Source organism: Rhinatrema bivittatum, chromosome 15, assembly GCF_901001135.1.
Source record: "Rhinatrema bivittatum chromosome 15, aRhiBiv1.1, whole genome shotgun sequence".
NCBI classification, from domain to species: Eukaryota; Metazoa; Chordata; class Amphibia; order Gymnophiona; family Rhinatrematidae; genus Rhinatrema; species Rhinatrema bivittatum.
The window spans coordinates 69,080,783-69,100,615 of record NC_042629.1 but is presented as its reverse complement, the minus strand read 5'-3'; the positions used below and the strand labels follow the sequence as shown (position 1 = coordinate 69,100,615).

The window sequence follows — 19,833 nt, the reverse complement described above, 5'->3', positions numbered from 1 at the left end:
AACTTAACCTAAAAAAATTCATTAACCACACCATGAAAGACTGCTATTAGAAACTACATGTTCTCAAAAAACTCAGACCCCTCCTCCATCCTAATGCTTCTGCACTGTCCTCCAGGCTCTAATCTTCTCCAAAATTGACTACTGCAACTCCCTCCTACTTGGCCTCCCTGCCACCACCCTCAAACCCCTCCAAATGCTACAAAATGCTACTGCCAGAATCCTCACAAATACGATCACATCACTCCTATCCTTAAAGACCTCCACTGGCTCCCAATCCATTTCAGAATCCTCCATAAGACACTCACAATAATACACAAGACCCTGCATAACCACAATATACACTGGCTAAACAACTCACTACAATTACAAACCCCCATCAGACCCACCAGATCTGCCTACACCGGCACCCTACATATCCCCATGCCCAAACTCAACCACCTCATCTCCACCAGAGTGAGAGCGCTCTGCATTGCTGGCCTCTTACACTGGAACTCCATGCCCCAAGACCTACGACTGGAACCCAGCACTCAGAAATTCAAAAAGAAACTAAAGACATGGCTTTTCAAACAAGCCTTTACTTAACTCCCCCACCCCCTCCCTCAAGCTAACACACAACAAAATCCTCCTGTATATAGTTCCTGTTGTTACTTATTTATTGACTAATTCATATTGTTGTAACTTATTCGTCGCTCTCCCTCCTAAATCTTCTCTCTCTATGATACTAATCTATAACCTTTTCACTGTTACTGGTTTCTGCAACTATTTATAATGTTCATTGTAACTTTTTCTCTTTTCTCTCTCCATATTTGCTATACGTTTACTGTAAACCGATGTGATGTGAATATACTGTAACTCTCGGCTAGGCCTTTAATTATACCTTTATGCATGTTACAGGAGGAATTAGATCAGTGCCGTAAAATTCTTGGGAACTTCCTTCGCTCTTGATTACTTAAGTGATGCATATAGGGAAAAATAACCCATACTGTAGTTACATAATGTTAGGTTCTATCTTAGGAGTTACCACCCAGGAAATCATCGGCCCTGAGTGCTGTGGCGATCAAAAAAGCAAACAGAATGTTGGGAATTATTAAGAAGGGAATGGTGAATAAAATGATGGATGTCATAATGCTTCTGTATCACTCCATGGTGAGACCGCACCTTGAATACTGTGTGCAATTCTGGTCACCGCATCTCAAAAAAGATATAATTGTGATGGAGAAAGTGCAGAGAAGGGCGACCAAAATAAAAAGGGACATGGAACGGCTGCCCTATGAGGAAAAGCTAAAAATGTTCGGGTTCTTCAGTTTGCAGAAGAGACGGCTGAGGGGGGATATGATAGAGGTTTACAAAATCATGAAAGGACTTGAACAAGTTAATGTAAATCGGTTATTTACTCTCTCAGATAATAGGAGGACTAGGGGGCACTCCATGATGTTAGCAAGTAGTTAAGCTCTGGAATTCATTGCCAGAGGATGTGGTTACAGCAGTTAGTGTAACTGGGTTTAAAAAAGGTTTGGATAAGTTCCTAGAGGAAAAATCCATAAACTGCTATTAAATAATAAGCAATAGTAGCTTGAGATTTATTTATTTAGTGTTTGGGTAATTGCCAGGTACTTGTGACTTGGATTGGCCACTGTTAGAAAAAGGATGCCGGGCTTGATGGACCCTTGGTCTGACCCAGTATGGCATATCTTATGTTTCTAAGAGCGCGCGAGAAACCTCGGGGTGCATTACAATGCCTTTCACTGCTTTTCAGCACCAGGCTGTGGACAGCTCCCCTGACAGACAGACCAGGGCTGGCCATATCACCTCCAATAGTACTACCCACTTTTTCTCTTTAGCGCTATGGAAGCTGCCAGCTGTACCTGCGTGTGCACCTGCAGGATATCTGTATTCGAGTTCGCCCATGAAAAGAAATTTTCAGAGCTTAGTCACGTGCTGGATAGTAGGGCGGCCAAATGCCCGGTTTTGGACCAGAAAGCCCGATTTTCCAGCCTGTTCTACAGAGTCTGGTGACAAGGGTAACCGGACACTGTAAAACCCAGTCAGGCAAGGCCAGGGGCCAATCAGTGGTGGCAGCCCAATGGCATCTGCTACTTTCTGGTGCAGCCGCAGGCTTCCATAGCCTGGGCTCCCAGCATCAGCCCATTATCTTTAGTTTGGGAGATGTGGGAGTCACAGACGAGGAGGAGAGCAGAACCTGAGCCCTGAAGACAGGCAGGCAGCATCTGCCCGGAAAACAATCAAGGCACAATTTGAAAGGGAAACATGAGAGGCGAGTGGGGGGGGAGGCGGCTGCAACCCCCCCCACACACACACACACACACACCAGGTGACCAGTCCTGCTCTGTGGAAAAGCTGGCAACCCTACTAGATAGCAGTGCACTTGGGAAGAAAAAAACCTTTCATTTTGTTTTACGTTGACTATTTTTTTTTGTTTCATTTTGGTTTTGTGTTAATTCTGTATTATGTCTATTTCTTGTTATGTATTGGGTTATGTTTTTTAGATTTGACATTGTTATTTTATTTGTTTAAAGCTGTTACCCACTAGGAGCAAGTATTTTCACACTAAGGGCCTGGATGTTCACCAAAGCCTACCAAAACACCCAATGACTCTATGCTACAACTTCCCTCCCTACCGGCCCATATACACATGCAGAACCAATACAAAGCACGTAATTTAACCTGTACAATTTTAACAACCGAACTATGCTTAGAACGACTACAATAACAATGTTAACAAGCACGTGAATTTCTGAACACTCTGTTAAACATCGATACTTTGTAAACCGTTGTGATGGCGAAACCGAACGACGGTATATAAAACTCGATAGATAAATAAATAAATAAATCCCCTAAGGCTTTCCTTACATTCTGTGTCTATGAGAAACATGCTTAGGAACTGAGGCCCTAAGTGAGCTAGAAATGTTAGTACATAAGTAAATAAATAATATTTAGTGCGTTAAAATACAAAATTGAAACTAAACCAAATGTTGTTGTTTTTCAGTACTGTTTCAGATGGGAAACACCAGCAAATGAAACAGAGGTGGTGATTTTCCTCTTGTTTAAAAATAACATCATCTCCCAAATGCATGGCTCTATATAAGCTTAGCTTGTGATAGGCAACTTTAGAGAAAGAGCTGCTTCAGTGCTAAACCCAAGAAATCTGGAATAAATCACTGAAAGCCTATTAATGCAGACTTGGACCACATCTAAATCAATATAAGAACATAAGAAATTGCCATGCTGGGACAGACCAAGGGTCCATCAAGCCCAGCATCCTGTTTCCAACAGAGGCCAAACCAGGCCACAACAACCTGGCAATTACCCAAACACCAAGAAGATCCCATTCTACTGATGCAATTAATAGCAGTGGCTATTCCCTAAGTAAACTTGATTAATAGCCGTTAATGGACTTCTCCTCCAAGAACTTATCCAAACCTTTTTTGAACCCAGTTACACTAACTGCACTAACCACATCCTCTGGCAACAAATTCCAGAGCTTTATTGTGTGTTGAGTGAAAAAGAATTTTCTCAGATTAGTCTTAAACGTGCTACTTGATAACTTCATGGAATGCCCCCTAGTCCTTCTATTATTCAAAAGTGTAAATAACCGATTCACATCTACTCATTCAAGACCTCTCATTCATGATCTTAAAGATCTCTATCATATCCCCCCTCAGCCGTCTCTTCTCCAAGCTGGGGAGCTGTTCCATCCCCTTTATCATTTTGGTTGCCCTTCTCTGTACCTTCTCCATCGCAATTATATCTTTTTTGAGATGCGGCGACCAGAATTGTACACAGTATTCAAGGTGCGGTCTCACCATGGTCATCTGTAGCCTCAAAGACTACTTTCCGAAGGAAGAAAAACAGGATTATAGGATCACCATGTCTACATGTGCATCTCTGTGTTTGTATGTTTCCCCTACTCAAAAAATAACTTGTGTGCTAGTGTCCTATCCACACCAAAGGGGATCCAGACAGAGTTGTTTGTTTTTTTTATTTGTGCAATTCATCAAGATGTCATTAAAATAAAGAGATGCTTAGCGGGATATAGCTGCGTACTTTACTATCTCTCTCCGTCCTGCTCTCCTACCTGTGATTCATTATCCTATGGATCATCATCCACTCTGGTTTAATGCCGTATCGATAATACTGTTCCTCCATCTTTGCATACTGGGGGTCCTTGTTCTTCCTCTTCTCGCTTTTGCTGTCCTCGTCGCCGGAGCCGTAGTCAAAAGGCGGAGGGTCATCCATGTCGTTCTTTCTTTGGTAGTTTCGGAACATCACTGTGTGATACAACTCCAGCTTCACAGGTAGGAACCAAGAGAGGAACCAAAAAATGAAATGTTTCATTAAGCCCCTCTTTTGAAGCAGCATGGACAACGGCTCTGGAGAAGCCATGCACTTCCCTCTCTTACCGGCTCCATCATTTGTTATGAAGTGCAATGACATAAGAGGCTGCGAGGTACTGCTAAGTATTTATACCACTGCCTCTTGCCGGGAGGTACGAGATGAAGAAGAGTGATGTATGCAAAGGGGTATTAATAACTGAATATCAGTTTGGATCTTCAGCCTTTTCCAGAGGACATTCAGGCTGGCTCCCAGCAATATTCAAGTACAAGTACAGTAATTCCCTTTCCCAAAGATCTTACAATCTGAGTGGGTACCTGAGGCAATGGGAGATAAGGTGACTTGCCCAGGGCGTCTCAGTAGAGGAAGTGGGATTTGAACCATGGCTTCCCTGGTTCTCAGCATAGTGCTCTAACCAGCATTCTCCTCAATCGTGCTGCTGAAATGACGGCAGGAGAGGAGCAAAAGGGTTGAAACAGACCGGGGGGGCAGTTACGGTACCAGGTAAAGCGGTCGTTAGCAAGGCCTGCGGGAGGATGATCAGTCTTTGCATGGAAAGGGGGATCTGACACAGCAGGTCATGGTCACACACACCCCCCCACCCCCCCACCTTCCCCGGTTTTGAAATCATTGTTTATGGAGGACGCTACACAGACCCCCAGAAATGCCTCTGGGTCGGCAACCTGGGCTCCGGTTTCTGTCTGCAGCCCAACGAGCCCCTGCTATGAGCGTGCGCTGAAAACTGAAGAAATGACTCTCACTTGCAGCTCCTTGACCCACGAGCAGTGCCAGTAGGACAGCCCTGCCCATTTGACAAAGAATTCTCTCTCTGGAATGCCCTCCAGGGGTTTGGGCGGTGGCGCAGCGGGGTCGATGTCAGCGGGCGGCGCCTGCGAGAGCGGCGGAGGGGGCTCCCTCCAAATCCAGTGCAGAATTCGCTGGACTTTCCCCGTCAGAGGCGGGCACTGCGAGGAGAGAGGAAACATTCAGCATGAGAAGCAGATGATTCGTCACACACACCCCCCCCCCGGATCGCTGATATTTTCTGGCTCCTCAGGAAAACCCCCCCCCGGAACCACCACTGCAGGAACCTCTGGCCAGGAAACTCCCCCACCCTCGCTGAGCGGCAGTAAAACCCCGGAGTCCAGGCCACTGCGCCATGGGGGTGGGGGGAGGCGTTTATATTTTCTGTATCCGAATGCGTGGACTGCTTCCGTGGCTCGGCCCTTGCACCGGACTAGGATGCCCGGACCTTTGTAAGAACAGCAGGGGGGAGGGGTGATGAGTGGCGCTCGGGGGCTTTGCAGGCAGAAGCAATTTCTTAAACATAATAAATAGTTTAACTGAAAAGAGAAGAGCAATGGGATCCCAAAAAAAAAAGTCCCACTTACCGTACAACGAGGGCACAGCCATTCCCCGTTGGGTATTTCGGGCAAAGGTGGGTTAAGGCAGTGCAAGTGATAGGAGCACGGGCAGGTGTCACAACACAACAGCTCCCCGCCGTCTTTACAGATGCGGCAAAACTCCATGTGGTCGTCCTCCTCCTCTTCCTCCTCGCCTACTTCCTCCTCATCCTCCTCTTCTTCTTTCGGCTCCCACTGGATGCCTTCTTTCTCCTGCAGTTGAAGCAACAAGGAGTCGTAAACATCAAAAAAGCCCAGAGGGGGGCATCCCCCGGGTCAGGTGCCGCACATTTCTCTATGTTGCCTCCTGTTTTCTAGAGGCTTCTATTTGAACAAAACACACACACACACACATATACACATATACACGTAAAGATGAGGCGTAAATAACTTTAAAATAAGGACTCACAATCCGTGCTACCGTGGTCTTAATCTCTGAGGAAAGTAATATTAGTTGGGGGTCGCAGCAGGGCCTAAGGTCAACAGATTAATGGATTTGATATTGTTTGGCCTCTCAGTGTGCCCTAAAGAGCTGAAAAACTGAGCTCTGAAACGTAGAGACCCAGATTCAAATTCCACCTCCACTCACTCACTATTGTCAGGCTGCCCAAGTCTTACTCAATTTTTTTTTTTATTATTTTAAAAGGCACATAAGTTTGTTAGTTTTCAAGATAAACGACAACAGGTTCTTCAAACGATGTAACAATGGCATTTCCCGCAGGCAACAATGGAAACTGAATTCTTAATTCTAAGGGAGAGAAACCCACAAAAATAACCCATAATAGAAGAAGATTTAGACATCACCTACTCTTAACATTTTGTATCCCATCCTGGTAGAGACACGCACTGTTGACTGAGCTTGGCCCTATATCCCCCCCTTTGCCAACCCAGAAGTGACGTTTCAGATTTCCACAGCATCAGGATACTTCTTCTCCTGTTTCTTGGGTAAATGTTTGCAGTTCCTATACGTTCCAGATCAGTGGAAGCTAAGCATCCTGAGATGAATTTGTAGGGTTATTCCAGTAACCTGCAAATAAGCATCCAGCTGCTACCAACATACTGCTCATCAATGGAATAACCCTTTTGGCTCTCAGGGAGAACCCATAAGTAAATAGGGAAATGTATTTACATTATTTTTTGATTGCATTTTATTTTCGGAGGATGGGGTTATTTTATATCGTTTAGCTTTGTTTGAAATTTATTTCATTGGATTTTGTTTTATATTTCAAACAAAATAAACATGAAAGAAAGAACAAAACGGGACCAAAACAGAGCCTCAAAAATTAGATACTTGAATATCCCTTAGACCTGCTCCCACCTCCATCTAGCCCTTCCCCACTTGTCTCTTATTCCATTGTTGGACTTTTATTTAATTTACAGATATTTGATTTTCTGACTTTTCCCAGATTTGGTCTGAAGGCAGATTACAATAAATTGAAACGAACAGAGGCCCCGACGGATCAGTATGTCATAGCGGCATCAGCTGGCATCATTTTGTTATATGGACATTTTAAAATGCCGGCCCTGTGGCCGCCCCATGCTCATTCCTGTTTGGGTTTTAATCACGGTCACTCCATGCAGGTTACCCCACTGTGTTCTTCTTGGGAGCCTGAAGCAGCTGCTAGGATTGTAAACATGGCTGCCTCCAACACACAGAAAGTGCCGTTTTGTTTTGCTCTGATTTTTCTCCACTTTATAAAAGGCATTTTAGCATAATTCTAAAATATAATTATTATTATTATAAAAGACACTGCTTAAGGGAAAAAAACCCCCCACAAATCTCTACTGGTTGCAATGTAGGGATAAGGGCCTCAGGCCCGATGTATTAAGAAGTTTCTCATCTTTGGTGTAAGATGAAAGGCTTAATAGCTTCCACTACTTTACAGGTCATTCCCCAGAAAACTGCAGCCGAAAGCGCGATTGGAAAATCAAATCTGCAAAAACGCTGAGTCTTTCATACAACAGACGACTAAAACCCAACATAACTACATCTATTATCTAGGGGACAGATAAAGCAGGGAAATGGGACGTCAGGAACAGCAAACGCAAAACTGTGGCCCTCTACACGTGACCCTCCCTGATATCCAGGGAATGCATTACGAGAGCAAATTGCAAACGTCTAGATGAATCCAGATTATGAAAGCAGGTGGCAACGTTTTCCCGTGGCAATTTTTAAACAGAAAAGTACTCTCGTAGTTTCCCCTTTTGAGAATTTGTGTCAAGTTCACAGGTAGACGTAAACCTGCGGACTTTGCACCTGTGTGGGTAAGTTTAGAAAATTGCCCCCAGGTAATCAAATACTGAATTTCACACTCTCAGCGGAACAAAACAGGATTAGGGTGCGATGTGAGAAAGAATTGGGGTTGTTTGCATCTCGTTCTTGGGCCTGCTCCTCAATGAATATGTATGAAGCAGATTTGCATGCACCGCCTCCACTGGATTTTAAAAGCCCGGCGTGCCCAATCAATCCGGGGATGTGCCATCGAGTGGGGCTCGCGCGTGCCGACCGTATTTTAAAAAAAGAACCCAGATGTGTGCGCAAATGCAGCGGCATGCACGTCTCAAAAATGTTCAAAAAAAAAAAAGGGTCAGGGTGTAGGTGTTTCGGGGCTCGGCCAAGGTACGCGAACGCAAATACTTACACGCCCCGGCGCGCGTCGAGGTCCCCTGCCGCCTAACTTTGCTTCTGCTACGCATGAGAAGCAAGTCATAAAATGAAAGGATCGAGAAATTTCCCAGGGGTTTAAAGGGCCTGGGGGTAACTGGCGGGAGTGCAGGCTATCAAAACGGGGGTGGGCGGGGGGTGGAGGGCCTAGATGTTAACCGGGAGCACTGGTGGACGAACTGCTGATCTGGGAATGGCGTGAGCGCGCGCCCCTTTTAAAATCTGACTTATGTGGTAGAAGCGGGATTCGCATGCCCTTGCGCACGCCCCACGTAAAAACTAGGCGCACGCGAGGGCACGGCCGGGCCCGGGCGCGGAGCCGTCGTATGCGCGCCTTTGCGCGCCCGCGAACCGGTTTGAAAGTCACCGCCACGGCGCTCATGCATATTCATTGTGGAGATCCTGAAAACCCGACTGGCTAAAGGGGCCCTCGTGGATCGGGATTTGAGAACGGCAGACGTGCGAGGACACTCTCTGTGTCAGGAGAAAGCCACAGTCACCTGCTTGCCCTCGCTCCCACAGTCCGGGCTGCTCCTTTTCCCACCATTGCCACGTCTTTTTTTTTTTTTTTTTTTTAATCCGACACGTGGACAGTCGCCTTCTACAGCGGTAGGACGGTGGGAAGACAGGGAAACAGAGCGTGGTAGGCGAGCTTTTGGTCATAAATTATAAATAGTAAAAAAAAAAAAAAAACAAAAAACATCGCTTACGCAGTGCGGACAGCTCCACTTGCCCTCTGGGGCTTTTTCGAGCTCGGGGTCCAGGCAGACAAGGTGATAGGCACGGGGGCAAGTGTCACACAGAATGATCTCCCCTCCCTGCTGACAAACCTCGCAGTAATCCTGATGATCGGTCTCATACCCATCTCCTTCCTCAACTGAGACAAGGAACAGAAACCGAAGGAAAACATAATTGCTTCAACACTTTACAAGAAAAAAAAAAGAAATCTGTTATTTTCCCCCCCCCCCCCTTCTCAATACATTATTCAATAATATCGCTGCAAGCCCCTAGTACCTACGATGCTAAAACATGACGCCAACCACACATCCCATCCCATTACTTTTCCCTATGCGGCAGGTGTGCGGTACCAGGTTGAGATATCAGAACTATCCAATGCTTGGAGACCCCACAGTACTAAACAGGGGTTTATGTATTTAATCTGTAAAACTCTCTAGTAAACGTCAAGCTCTGTTGATGAAACGTTTCAGGTCACTGAAATTTAACGTGTTTTAAAGGCCAACAAACAAGGCACTGGTGATGCCTTTTTATCGGACTTTATCTCAATAAGTTTCAGAAGTTATAGTCTTACCCCCCTCCTCCCTGTGAAGTAAGAGTAATAAAAAGGCATCATCTACAATTTGTTAACCTTTACTTCTCAACATCTAAATGCAGTGGAAGAGAAACTGTATTATCTTACACAATGCGTTAAGAGGAAATTACATTAGAAGTTTAATAGATTTCCCTGGTAATTCATTAATGAAAACCTCTGAACTGTAGTTAGGATGCCCTCAGTGAAGACCAGGCATCGGATTCTGGGTCAATAAAAAACTCAAATTCCAGCACAGGATGCGCCTAGTCAAGTTGTGTTTTGGGCAAAGATGCCATGCCTTTGCTATTGTGCCCTGCCGGTCTTCTCAGAGGCCAACGTAAACATCAGAGTCAGGAGAGGTTTCATATCAAAGGACGATGCCGTGATAACTGTTAACAGCAACAGGAAGGTGCAGATCACCCAGGGATGGATGGCACCGTGCAGCCTGCAAGCCAAGGGCGGCAGCGGGACCACGTGCAATGCCAGCGGTTCCCACACCCGTCACTCAGGTCCCCCACCTTCCACCAATTAGGGGGTTTCAGTTTAGGAAGAGGCATAAGAGCAACGGATGCCACTGTACCTCAGGGAAACCCAACCGGCTGCAAGTCCTTAAAGACAGGATTGAGAAGCGCTGCGGGCGGCCATAACAGAACGGTGCCATTAGCAGTGAGTCGGAAGTAAAGAGCAGGTGGGAAAGATTGTGCTTTGATAAGCAATCGGACCCCCATTAAATTAAAAAAAAAAAAGAGCCAGCTTTAAAAACGAAGGCATGGTTATGAAACTTCCAAGGGAGAGTGTGTCTGGGGGGTGACAGAGTCCATTGAAAAGCTCGTTAAGACTAGGGGTTTCAATTTAGATCAATCCCTTAGCTGGGTGAGCCCACAATTTAGATTTCGCGTCGCCCAATTTTCGGACCCGGCATCCAGTGCGACGGTAGAAATTCTCCAGAAGATTTGACGGGGGAAAAACAAACAATTCGTTAGGAAATACAATTAGAAGGAAGCAAGACAATGTAATAATAAATTTACCACCTCTCTTTTTCTTTCTTCCTCTCCTTCCTCTCTTCACCAAACCGGCTGAGACGTCAGAACGGACCGAAGAGCTGTTAATGCTAGCGCTGTCGAAGTCCGACTCTTCACGCTCGTCCTCCTCGCTCTGCAGACAGACATGCGTATGGGTGAAGAAGAAGATGTATTAGCCTTCCTCGTCAATGAAATCAACCACTGCTTATGCCGAGCACGTTCGGGTGAAGGGGGGGGGGGAGGGCAGGGGACAGGTCTGTACGGTGCACCGGGCATTCGATCTCCCGTACCTCTGCGTTTCTCATGGAGCTGGGCTACATCAAACTTCAATTATTTTATTTGACACTCACTGAACCTCGTGATATTCACAAGGGTCGGATGGCCCAGATTTGATCTTCCCCTACCCAAAATACATTATGCAAATGTGTAGAATTCTGGCCATACATATTTACTCCGCTAATGATATTGGGGAAAGTCGGTCATACTTTGAACTTTCCAAGGTTTACAGAAATTGCTGAGATCCTCGGTTCACATGAAGCCACAGCAAGGATTATTATTTATGGGAATTAGATATGGGAAAAAAAAAAAAGAATTGGCGTGAGCTCAGTTTTCCCCAAATCAAGTTGCATTTGAGTTTTCAGGTTTGACTCAGACGAATCAGCCTGCCTAATTCTGAAGACAATCTTCATTGCTTACATACAATGGACCAGTTGTGACTATAATAGTGATGCAAGGTTTCTAGGAACACAAATCGACTATGGCATGTCAAACCTGCTTCTAAGCAGTGTGATCGTCCATCTCCATCTCAAGGGAGGTAAGCTAAGCCAGTTGTTGTGTCTTCTCCTGCATGGCGTGCAGGAGGATGTAGCCTTGCATCTTCCTGCATGCAATGGGCTCATAACCAGGACGGGCCTGCTGACAAGGAAAGTAAATCTAACCCTGCCATAAATCCATCTCGCAGACAGACTTCCGAAGTCAACGGGAATGTGCAAAGATTGGCTGCTGCCACCTGGAAGGTCATTACGTTTTAAACACTGGGTCTTTTACGTCCGGCCACACGTCAGCAGCAGCAGCATCATGGAAGATGCTTACAATAAAGCCCTTTCTTTACATAGGTCTACTTTGGATACTTCAGCGACCCCATGAATTATCCCCCCGTCAAGGCGTAGGAGCCCCGCCCCCCAGCTTCCTGTACTGCTGCCACATCTTTCGGGATACAGGTGCAGGACAGGATGGGTCATTTCTGCTTTCCAAGAAAGTAGGCGAACAGTGGATAACACGGGGACTGCAAGATGAGATGTCGTGAAGAGTAACGCCCTCAAGGCCATCGACAGCCAAGGGGCTGACTTCCAAGTTTCTGATGTATGACTAAATGCTTTTCATGGGAAGGGAGAGTCGTTCGTTTTACACAGCCTTAGGTGATGGGCTCACAAGTCACTGACCAGAGACTGTCGCTCTTAAAACACCAGCATTACCGTCCTCTCCTGACTGATCTGCTTTCAGCCCCTCTCCCTTTACTTTTATTTGCCCTGGTGTTAACGTACTAAGGGGGGGGAAGGACAGGGAGAAAAATATCATCAAAATGCTTTTCTGCAGGAGTGTTTCTGACTTCTTATAGATGTGAAGTCTCATTTCACGACAAAACCCTGCATCCACAAGCTTCTCTAAAATAAAATAAATGGTGACAGGACCCGTTACGACACCAGGGACTGCTAAGGTCTGAATCTCAGAGAGCAGAAGCAGCACAATGATAGAAGCTTTGTACAAATAATTCACTATGAAAACTGGATGGCTCAGTTACAACCAGCTCTGGAAAAAAAAAATTGTTTTTTTGGGGTTTTTTTTGCAATTCTGAAGTTCTTAGTCCCGCGTGCAGAGGGCAGAATTTGAGATCACCGATTTTTTTTTTTTGCGCGTTGGGAAGGAGAGGGGAATACAGACTGATCCAGCTCCGAGAGCGGGGAACCTGCACTGCCTGGAGACCGCAGCTCTCACGCGAGCAGGCTGGCAACGGCTGTGGCTGCACCGTGGTCGCTGCTGGAGCTGGACACCTGATCAGGCCCCGCTGACCTCCTCTCTAATGCCCCATCAAAACGTTACCCTGCTGCGCTCTACGAGCACCACTTAAAGCAGGCATTAGGCTCGCCCGCCTGTACGAGCCAGTCCCATAACCTTCCAGTTTGGAGGTGGTTCAAGCGTTTCCTCTCCGAGCACGTGCAACGCGCTCCCCTGAAGTCGGGGCGGAACGGGGACTCTTCCTCTTCCTGCTGGGAGAGGACTGGTGATGAGAGCAGCTAATCCGGACACTGAAAACTCTGATGGGCATAGAATTTTGTAAATCGGGATTCACCATCGCCCTTTCCGTTATAAAAGGCAATCGTACACCTACCCAGCAGAGGGTTTCACGTAAGGTCCCAGACAATCAGGACCTTAACCTCTTCCTTATCTTAAGGCACTGTGAAGCTTTTGTGCATTTGCAGGGCTGTTCTGGTTCTAGCTTCTCCAGTCCTAGTTTCATTGCGTCGGTTGCCGTGTGACAAACTGGAATGGTGCACGCCAGGACGGACCACCCCAGGGCCTGTAAAGCGCGCTGCGTTCTGATAGCAGCACTAGCTGCGCAGGCTTGTTCTATTGTAGCACTGCAACTCTGCAATAAGCTCCACTCACTGTAGGGGGTAGAACAGATTTTGATAACAACTTAAGGTGTTGCTGTTTCTGTGCCCATATGGGTGTGGGGTTGGTCTTGTTCATCTGAACAAGGCCTGAAGAGATAGGTGCGCGCACAGTGCGAGATAATCCCTTTCACACTTCTCAGTGACAGAACGCACCTAAGCCTTCAGTCTGAATCTTACAGTCGAGTCAGCCAAACCCATAGCCACCTGTCAACTGTATTTTGTGCAGGGTTCATATTACGAATTTGTATTTCCATTGTGTCCGGATCAATAAAACATTCAGACAACACAAGACCCGACTCACACACGTTAGATACAAGAGGTGCTTGAGGAGGCAAACAGAGGCGCGTACATCCGAACTGAGAGCAGAACAAAAAAGCCACCCAAGTAGGAAGAGTGGCCAGGTTATTTAAGTTTGGTAACCTCCCCCCCCCCCCTCGCTTCGGGTGAAATCCTTCCCCGGTGCTCTCCACAGCTCGTTACTTTGAACGGCAAATTACGCCTCGCTCAGGCCACACGCTACGTGTCCGAGACAAACTCCCGACTTACCGAAGAGCCTTTTTTCCTCTTGCTCGCCGTTCCTCCAAAGCGGAACCTCAGACTGGCCATCTTCTTCCCTTTGCCCTTCTTCTTCCCGTCCTTGGCGCCCTTGGCTTTCTTCCTCACGCCCGGGCCTGCAGACCAACAAGAGACTGTCTTTTCATTCAAATGAATGAACCCGCACCTATAACTCTCTAAGCCATGGGGCAAGCAGCTCGTCTAAGTGGCCTTTTTCCGTCTCCCAGGTGGGCGGATTAAATTAGTTTAACCTGATTCTAATTGGGCAACACCAGCCAAGGATTAAGGGATGGGCCGGATTAGTCTTGCACCAAGGCCGACAGAAAAAGGATCCCATGCACATAGACCACAACTTAAAATTCAGCTAACGGGAAGGAAGAGAAAGTCATGTCTCCGGCCCCAGCAGCTGGAACTCTCTCATGCTAGAAGACGTGAAGGGGCTCAGTAGGATCAGATCTGGCCAGCGTTTGAATGTGAGAAGAGCAGCAAGGGAGGGGCTTCGGAAAACTAGAGGCAGCTCAGCAGAGTTCGCTTTTCCCCACTGAGTAACTATCGCAGCGCATATGGGAATTCAGACTCATAGCGGTCAATGAGCATTCAATGTACTTGGGTGTCCGTGGTATATCCTAGCCCTGAAAGTAAGTTGAACATGCATATTCTATACAATACCTTTTCCTTCCTTGGTTTTGGCTTTTCTTATGGGCAGAGCTTGCAGAGACTGCTGGGGGCTGATGGAGAAAGGCGAGGTGATGGTGACTGTCTCCACGGCGGCGGCGACTGCTGCTGCGGCTGCAGCCGCCGAACTCCCCTTTAGTGGATTGTTGGCGCTAAATTCCCGCCACTTGGCGCCCAGCACCGTCATCATCTTGGACATGGGGATTTTTGGATTCTTCTTGGCAATCATAGGCCTAACGGGGATAGAAATTAAAGCAGTGATTTCCCTTCGCTTTTCATCTTGGGCTGGACAAAATCCATTTGGGGGCTGCGTTTCCCCCTGCAGGGAATTCATCCGTGATTCTCCAAGAAAACTACGGGGAAAAACTCAGTGCAAATAAAAACACACGGGATCCTTCGCAGTGGGGTGGAGAGTGCAAAACCAGAGGAGAGTCTGTGGTATCGCAATAGGAAGGGGAGATGGCGGGATGAGAGGGGGTCCTATTTGAAAAGGAACAGGGTTTTTGTCTCCCCTGCTCTACCTATGACAAAAAAAAAATGTTTATTGCATAGGGCTCCTTATCTGCCATCTTACTCCCTGGTTCCATGTTCAGTCTATGAAGTGAATAAGTCTGGCTCACACTGTTCTTTTTCTATCACCAGATCAATAGTTTTACATTCAGTACTTAACAGGTTCTCCTACTATGGGATTACTATATTGACTGCAGTAGATGAACGAGGATAAAACACGCTACATGCGTCACTGGGTTTACATGTATGTGCATATATATAAATATATTTCTCACTGATAACATTATGAAAACCTATTACATAGCAATGTGCTGGATAAAACACTTGCTACGTTGTAAGAATTGTTTTGGTGCTAAAATCATGCTAATTAAAGATCTTTTCATGCATGAAAGACCTAATTACAGAATGAAAGAAAGGTACAAACACAGCAGTGTTTATGTTGGAAAAATCTTTAGAATAAGCTACGGTACCATATGCAGATTGTATGGGGGTGGGGGTGCTAAAGATTTAGGGGGCAGTTCTGAATCACCCGAGTTGTTTCCGACGCTACGTGGGCACTTTCACCCTGCGTACAGTGCAGTTCAGTTTACAAAGGCAAACAATCCCCTTTGCTTACCTTTGCAAATCTGCAACTTCAAAGTACCTGCAATAGAACTGCCCCTTAGACTTGGCTCCTCCTATTCAAACGGGCAGCCAAGAGGGACAAATCAGAGCAGGCACAATTGAAAACTGAACCTCTACGAGCTGTTGTGCCCCTCCAACCTCCACGTGCTCCCAGGAATGCCTCTCGTTCCCGGTATCTGCGCCTCATGGATACTTTGAGCTGGGTAGAAGGGAGCAGCCAAGTCCTCCTGAGCAGTACAAGAGTCCATGCACTGGGACACGCACGGTCACAGGGCTTCAGCAGAAACTGGCGGAAGCAACATTTTAAAGGACGTTTTAAGTTATTCGCAAAGCAAAAACAGTCATCGGTCTCTGGAATCACCAGTCCAGGCATGCAATGGGGGGCTGCACTGCGACTGAATCAGCCTGTCCCCGAGAAAGAAACGGGATTAGCTGGCAAGCCCAGCTCCATTGCACTTTTGTCTGCAACTCCTGAAACTTGGGCTTTACTGCTATTGTTTCAGGAGTCTACCGATGAGTGTTTCTGCGTGGATAGTGTAAGGGATGCGGAGTTTGCAGCCAATTGCACCGATGTTCTGGATTAAGGTGGCCTAGAAATCCCGCGGTGTTTTAGACACCATGGGCCTAAGCAGAGCACTGCCAGCCGACTCATTTTATTTTAATTTTATCAGTACTTATTTGACTGCCTAACCACAAAGGCTTAGAGCAATCTACAAGCCAATAAAACATTTTTTTAAAGGACAATTCATATGAAAATAACATTACAACAATCACAAAATAACAATAAAGTATTTAACAGCTCAACACATCATAATTACAATGAAAAGCTAATCATTATAAATAACTACAATGATCAATAAAACAACCAAACACTTGAAAAAAAAACACATACACACCAATATCATAAGTAAATAAAGACTGAGACTACCCCAGGAACTTGCAAACCCAGAGTCAAGAGTCAAGACTTCCAATGAGCCTGCCAGCCCTGGCTACATAAGTAGAAGCAGGTGAAGGGAGTTATAACTAAAATCCCCAGCACCCCCCGGAGGAGGCCTGTTTCTACATTTACCCGCCAAAAAAAATACATTCTGGAAACTTGTCCCATACTTCACTTCTAATTTACAATTTCCCACAACTAAATTTTTTTTTTTGGGGGGGGGGGGGGGAGAAAAGGTTTACTTTGATTTTCCTGTTGACCGAAATTTGGTGGTGGGCACGAATGAAAGTGCCAACGATAGGCGTTTCAGACTCGGGTCTTGGAAAGCCAAACCAGAGCAAACCACCGCTAGAGCCGGATGTCAGTTCACCCTACCTGAGAAACTGACTGAACGCCTTGTAATTAGTCAGCGTGTGGTAATCCTGTTCCGAGAAGACGTAATCTACGTTGTCCAGACCCCATTCTTGCATTAACTGAGCCGAGGTTTTGGGTTCCTGTGACAAAAACAAAAAAGCACACATTCAAAGCGCACCGCTTCTCATACCTGTTTCTTCAGTAGAGCAACAAGAAGACAACCCCCACTTCAAAAGTTTAAAATATGAAGCTCTGCCTGCCTCCGGGCCTTCCTCTCTCCGAGCCTCTAGATATCCACAGGGGGGCAGCAGCTGTCCCCCCAAGTGCTCCTGTCCTCACCAAGTCCCTGGCGCCATTTTGTGGTACGAAAAGGTAAGGGAGCTTCTGTGGCAGGGTGCAGGTTAGGGAGGGAGCGGGGGAAGGCCTGAGATGGAGGGGAGGAGGCACCAGGGCTGCTGATTTCTTAAAATGAAATGAAAGGAAAAAAAAACAAACAAAAAACTTTGTTCATTTTTCTTTCCACTACACTCAAGATGCACTCACGCTACGGCTCGAAACAGAGGCGATATCTCATCCTCTGTTTTATTCTTCATTCCTTTCCAAATAATTCCTAGCATCCTGTTTGGTTTTTTTGATGGCTGCCGCCATACACGGAGCTTAGGATTTCGAGGTATTGTCCACAATGACTCCCGATTCTTTTCCAAGCCAGGGACTCCTAATCTGGCACCCAGCACTGCGTATGCGCACCTATAGCTAGGATTATTTCTCCTTATGTGCATCGCTTTGCACTTGTCCACCTGAAATTGAATCTGCCATTTAGATGCCCAATTCCTCAGCCGTGCATGGTCCTTTCTGCAGGTCCTCCCAGACTGCTTGTGTTTTAACTATTTTGAATAATTTCGTGACCTCTGCAAATCCGATCATTTCACTTGTTCCCTTTTCCAAATCATTAATGAATAAGTTAAGGAAGAGGGTTCAGTGCATTTCTTTGAAAGAAAATAGGAAATTTTAACAACATTTTAACAAAATTTCCTATTTCATTTCATTTAGTTTTTAAAATAAAATAAAAGATAAATGAAGAAAATGACATGTGTTTTGTTCATTTTGTTATAAAACTTTTTCGCTGCTAACAAACATACCAAAATCCTCCAAAGGCCCCCTTCCAATCCCTCCCAGACTCTCTTACTAGATTCTTCTCTCTTCATGGGACAGAAGTGGCTCTTGTTCTCTTCTACCCTGCTAGTAGTCTGCTTAAAAATACTGGGGGCCGACATTCAGAAAAGGCAGAGTCTGAACATTTAGGCTTCTAAGTTAGGGGCCTATTTTTATCGGAACTTAGGGGGCTAAGTTTTCAGCAGAAAGTTCACATACATTGAGGATCCTAAAACTTAGGGCCTGAATGTTGGCCTGATATCCATTTTCCTAGAGGTGCCTGGTGCTGACAATCAGTGCTGAGCCCCTAACTCTGTTTCCCCGCGCTAACTCCACCCCCTTTTTAGGAATCCTAAACTTAGGACAAAATTGAGGAACTCAGTCCTACTAAACTTTCAAAAAGGTACAATTTAGGGACCTAACTCTAAACGTTAAGAACCTAAACCGTTTGAGGAATCAACAATCGATATTCTGGACAACGCAACCCTTGTTGGGTGTTAGAGGGTGAGAGGCAGTAGAATGGGAGGCATTCTAACAGAGAACGACTCCAATTCCAGGCAGCTCGCTACATCAAGAGAGAACAAGGAAAAAAAAAAAAGAGAGAGGGAACTATGGATCCTGTATGAAGTGTAAAGTATTATTAAAACAGTACCCCAAGCATCAGCAGCTCCAAACACTTGTGTATGACATGCATTTTAATTTACAATTTATAATAAACATTGGCTTTAGCAGGACTCATAGATGTCCTGGGTAATATTTAGGTAAACTATCTCATAGGCCAGGAAGACCCAAAATACAGGTATGTCAAAATAGGTTAAATGCGACCCAGAAGATTGAACCTGGATCACAAATCAATTCACTCATTCCTGTTTGCAACCCCCAAACATTATCTGAGCAACGTCCTGATTTATAATCAGTTGGCTAATTGTGCAAGCAATGACGACACAACATGTATATTTTCTTACATCAGCAGAAGTGTTTGCTCACTAGCAGAATGTGGCTCAGAAATCTGGCCGGTGACCGGTCTTAATGTGGCACACAGTATCCTTGCATTGAAATCTAAAGATTAAGTTAACTTTTCACTATGGTATAAAAGTTTTTATGCGCAAAAGACTGAACATTTGAAATAAAAATATTTGCAGACTTTGAATACACAGGGACCGATGGTGGCAGTGTTTCCCCCCGCAGCTTTTCGGCCGTTGAACTCTCTATGTTATTCTATTTTATCCTTATGAATATAGAGTTGATCTTCTAGCTGGATAATTTATTCTTCAACTCAGTTTGGTGTTTTGTTTTTTTGGGGTTTTTTTGCATTAGTCAGAATTCTGGCAGCCATATTCCACCTGGAGAGAACTGTGATCTCAGTAGGTTGTGAACACCTCTTAATGGAGCAAAATAAAAATATGTGGTAGTATCTGAGTTTTTCAGATCAGTTCTAAAGAGTCTTGTGCGGGCTCAAAAGCTCAGGCACTACCAAATCTTTTTTTTTTTTTTGTTGGTCCTATAGAAGATATCAAAACCCCCTTACAGTGTACACTACAGGTGCCACAGTGCTCAATGGGAACACAGAGAAAAGATGATGGCAGAAAAAGACTGCTT

The 19,833-nt window shown here is 45.6% G+C and overlaps 1 protein-coding gene across 7 annotated transcripts in view; it reads right to left on the bottom strand.

Annotated features, from left to right (window-relative positions):
* Positions 1–19,833, bottom strand: part of CHD5 (chromodomain helicase DNA binding protein 5) — a 142,713-nt gene that overhangs the window by 69,619 nt on the left and 53,261 nt on the right. For 4 of the 7 annotated variants that reach the window (XM_029578498.1, XM_029578499.1, XM_029578501.1 and 1 more), the window contains exons 4-11: positions 17,104–17,222; positions 14,652–14,890; positions 13,974–14,116; positions 10,762–10,885; positions 9,132–9,298; positions 5,745–5,969; positions 5,115–5,318; positions 4,097–4,308 (exon numbers count right to left, since the gene is read on the bottom strand). In XM_029578498.1, the coding sequence (XP_029434358.1) occupies positions 4,097–4,308; positions 5,115–5,318; positions 5,745–5,969; positions 9,132–9,298; positions 10,762–10,885; positions 13,974–14,116; positions 14,652–14,890; positions 17,104–17,222 (1,433 nt within the window). The remainder of the gene's footprint in view (positions 1–4,096; positions 4,309–5,114; positions 5,319–5,744; positions 5,970–9,131; positions 9,299–10,761; positions 10,886–13,973; positions 14,117–14,651; positions 14,891–17,103; positions 17,223–19,833) is intronic. The other 3 variants (XM_029578500.1, XM_029578504.1, XM_029578505.1) reach the window with 1 other exon arrangement.